General features: G+C 45.1%; 1 protein-coding gene across 1 annotated transcript; it reads left to right on the top strand.

The window, feature by feature from the left end:
- The first annotated feature begins 1,573 nt into the window (after positions 1-1,573).
- On the top strand, positions 1,574-1,936 carry LOC119811625 (60S ribosomal protein L7a-like). Its single transcript, XM_038325519.1, has one exon. It carries the CDS (start codon positions 1,574-1,576, stop codon positions 1,934-1,936), a length of 363 nt encoding a protein of 120 aa, XP_038181447.1.
- Positions 1,937-2,621: the final 685 nt, after the last annotated feature.

Genomic DNA, 2,621 nt, shown 5'->3' with positions numbered 1-2,621 from the left:
TCCAATTCCCAGCACCTATATGGTGGCTCACAGCCACCTGCAACTCCAGTTCAGGGGATCCAGTGCCGTCTCCTAAACTCCATGGGCACCAGACATGCACCTGGTACACAGACACACATGCCGGTAAAACACTCATACACATAATAAAAACAATACATCTTAAAAATAGTTGTGATAAGGTAACTTGCGGTAGAAAGAGAACCCACAATTGAAAATGTGTATTTGTTTTGTTTAAGGCATTGGTTGTCATTCTGGTTTCTCAGCTCATGCTTGCTGGTGGCACTAGAGGGCAGCAGTGATCCATTATGCAAAGTGGGAGCCGTCTCTGCCACAGGACAATGCCATTGCTTTAACCACTTTTATTTATTTATCTCTTAAACTTTTAACACAGATCAGGCTGTGCAGTTGTAGACCCCGTAGGTGGATTATTTTCTCCCAGACTGTTACAAGAAATAAGTTATTTCTTACACAAAAGTTCTTTGATACGTTAATAGGTCCAACTTGTGTGTGTGTGTATATGTGTGTGTGTGTTGTGTGCACTTCTGGAGGTCAGAGGTTGACACTGGGTGCTATCCTCTGTTGCTTTCCACTTTAGTTTTTGAGGCAGGGTCCCTCACTGGATCTGGGGCTTATCTATGTGGCTAGACGAGCTGTCCTGCAAAGTCCAGGACTCCCCCTATTTCTATTCCCTAGCGCTGGGACTAAAGGTGGGTGTAGTTGTGTTTGACTTCTTCAGGGTTCTGGGCATCTGGACTCAGGTCTTCATGCTGTGAAACAAGCACTTCATTGACTGAGCCATCTTTCTGCTCCTTGGGTTCACATCTTCAGCCATATGGAACCTGGTTATTTCCCAAGTACCAAAATACATCTGGATTTGGAGGCCTTCACAATTCTTCTATTCTATGTTTACGCCATCATTGGTCCCTTCAGTGAGGTGTCCTCTGACAACTGGCATGAATTAGAGTAGATCAAACTGGGCTGCAGCATAAGCCTTCCCCGCATTTCCCCTGCTTGGCCAACAGGAAGCTCACTTAGTGCTCTGTGCTAAACGCCATCACTGTCAATCAGACCTCCTAAGCTCACGGAACATCAGGGAAGAGGGGTAGGAAGGATGTATGAACAGGAGGATCGGGAGGAGCGGTGTGGAACGCTGCTTTTGGGACATGGCCTTGCTATTGTTCTCATGGATTCGCTGCAGCTGTGGTCACCAGCACCTGACCAAGTCAACATGACCAATCAGTGCCCCAGCAGGCAGCACTTATATGCTTCAGTGGCTATGAGAGCGGGCAGAAGACATCTTGGCAGTGCCTGGGGTGTGTGGGAGAGAGTTTGGGGTTCCTAGAGAAAGTGGGGGGTCATTTGGGAGGGGAATAAAGGGAGGAGGTATAGATTCCAGGGAGGAGTGGGTGAGGGGAGTTAGAGGAATGTGTAATAAAGATGCATTGTTTACATATATAAAATTGTCAAGGAATGAAGAAAATATTCTATTAAAAATTCCAACTCTCATCTCTGAAGCTGCTTACATATTACCCACAATCCCTTTTTTTCTTTCTCTCTCCTCCAGCCCGGCAAGATGCCCAAGGGAAAGAAGGCTCAGCTGGTGGTGATTGCCCATGACGTAGACCCCATTGAGCTGGTGGTCTTCCTGCCCGCCCTGTGTCGGAAGATGGGGGTCCCCTACTGCATCATCAAGGGAAAGGCCAGGCTGGGGCGGTTGGTCCATAGGAAGACGTGCACCACTGTTGCCTTCACACAAGTTAACTCGGAAGACAAGGGTGCTCTGGCCAAGCTGGTGGAAGCTATTAGGACCAACTACGACAGATATGATGAGATCCGCCGCCACTGGGGAGGCAACGACCTGGGTCCTAAATCTGTGGCTCGAATTGCCAAGCTGGAAAAGGCAAAGGCCAAAGAACTCGCCACTAAACTGGGTTAAATGTACTGCTGAGTTTTCTGTACATAAATATAATTACAAAACTTCAAAAAAAATCCAGCTCTCGCCCTATCTCATTTTTTTTTCAAAATATTACCCACGAATATACAATTTACTCTGTTCTTGTTATTCCCACTTCATTGTACTGGCTTATAAGATGCACAAGGGCAGGGTGTTTAATTGTTTTTGTCTGTATTGTTCTATAGCCGCATTACTCAAATGATTCTTGTCTCATGGTCGGCATTTGGCAAATATATCCTGAATGAATGGATGACCGACAGGTCCCACGCCATTGTCCTTTCATACAAGAGTCGACTATATACCCTGTTTAGGTAGACAATATGATGACATGAACGGGAGAAATTACTTCTATGGTTCTTCAAATACCACAGCATTTGGTAAAGTCTCTGTAAACTGGATATCTCCACTGAGATGAGGGACCCGAGGGATCCTTTTTTTCAAAGCATCACAATAAACAGATTGGTGATATTGCTTATTATTTTGTCTTTAGAGTTAGAGTTACAAACACAATAGTAAATCACTTCTTCTAAATGTGTGATGTTATGTCCCCTGCCGAGGTAGCAGACTCCAAACTTTGGGCCACCACAACTGGTTTTGGAGACTGAGATTAATGTCATACCTATATAAGAGATATGAAATATAGATATGAATATATTGAGGTCTCTGG

The sequence above is a fragment of the Arvicola amphibius genome, chromosome 4 (genome assembly GCF_903992535.2).
Source record: "Arvicola amphibius chromosome 4, mArvAmp1.2, whole genome shotgun sequence".
NCBI lineage: Eukaryota > Metazoa > Chordata > Mammalia > Rodentia > Cricetidae > Arvicola > Arvicola amphibius.
The sequence above is the reverse complement of the archived record's forward strand: the minus strand, read 5'-3'. Positions and strand labels throughout refer to the sequence as shown.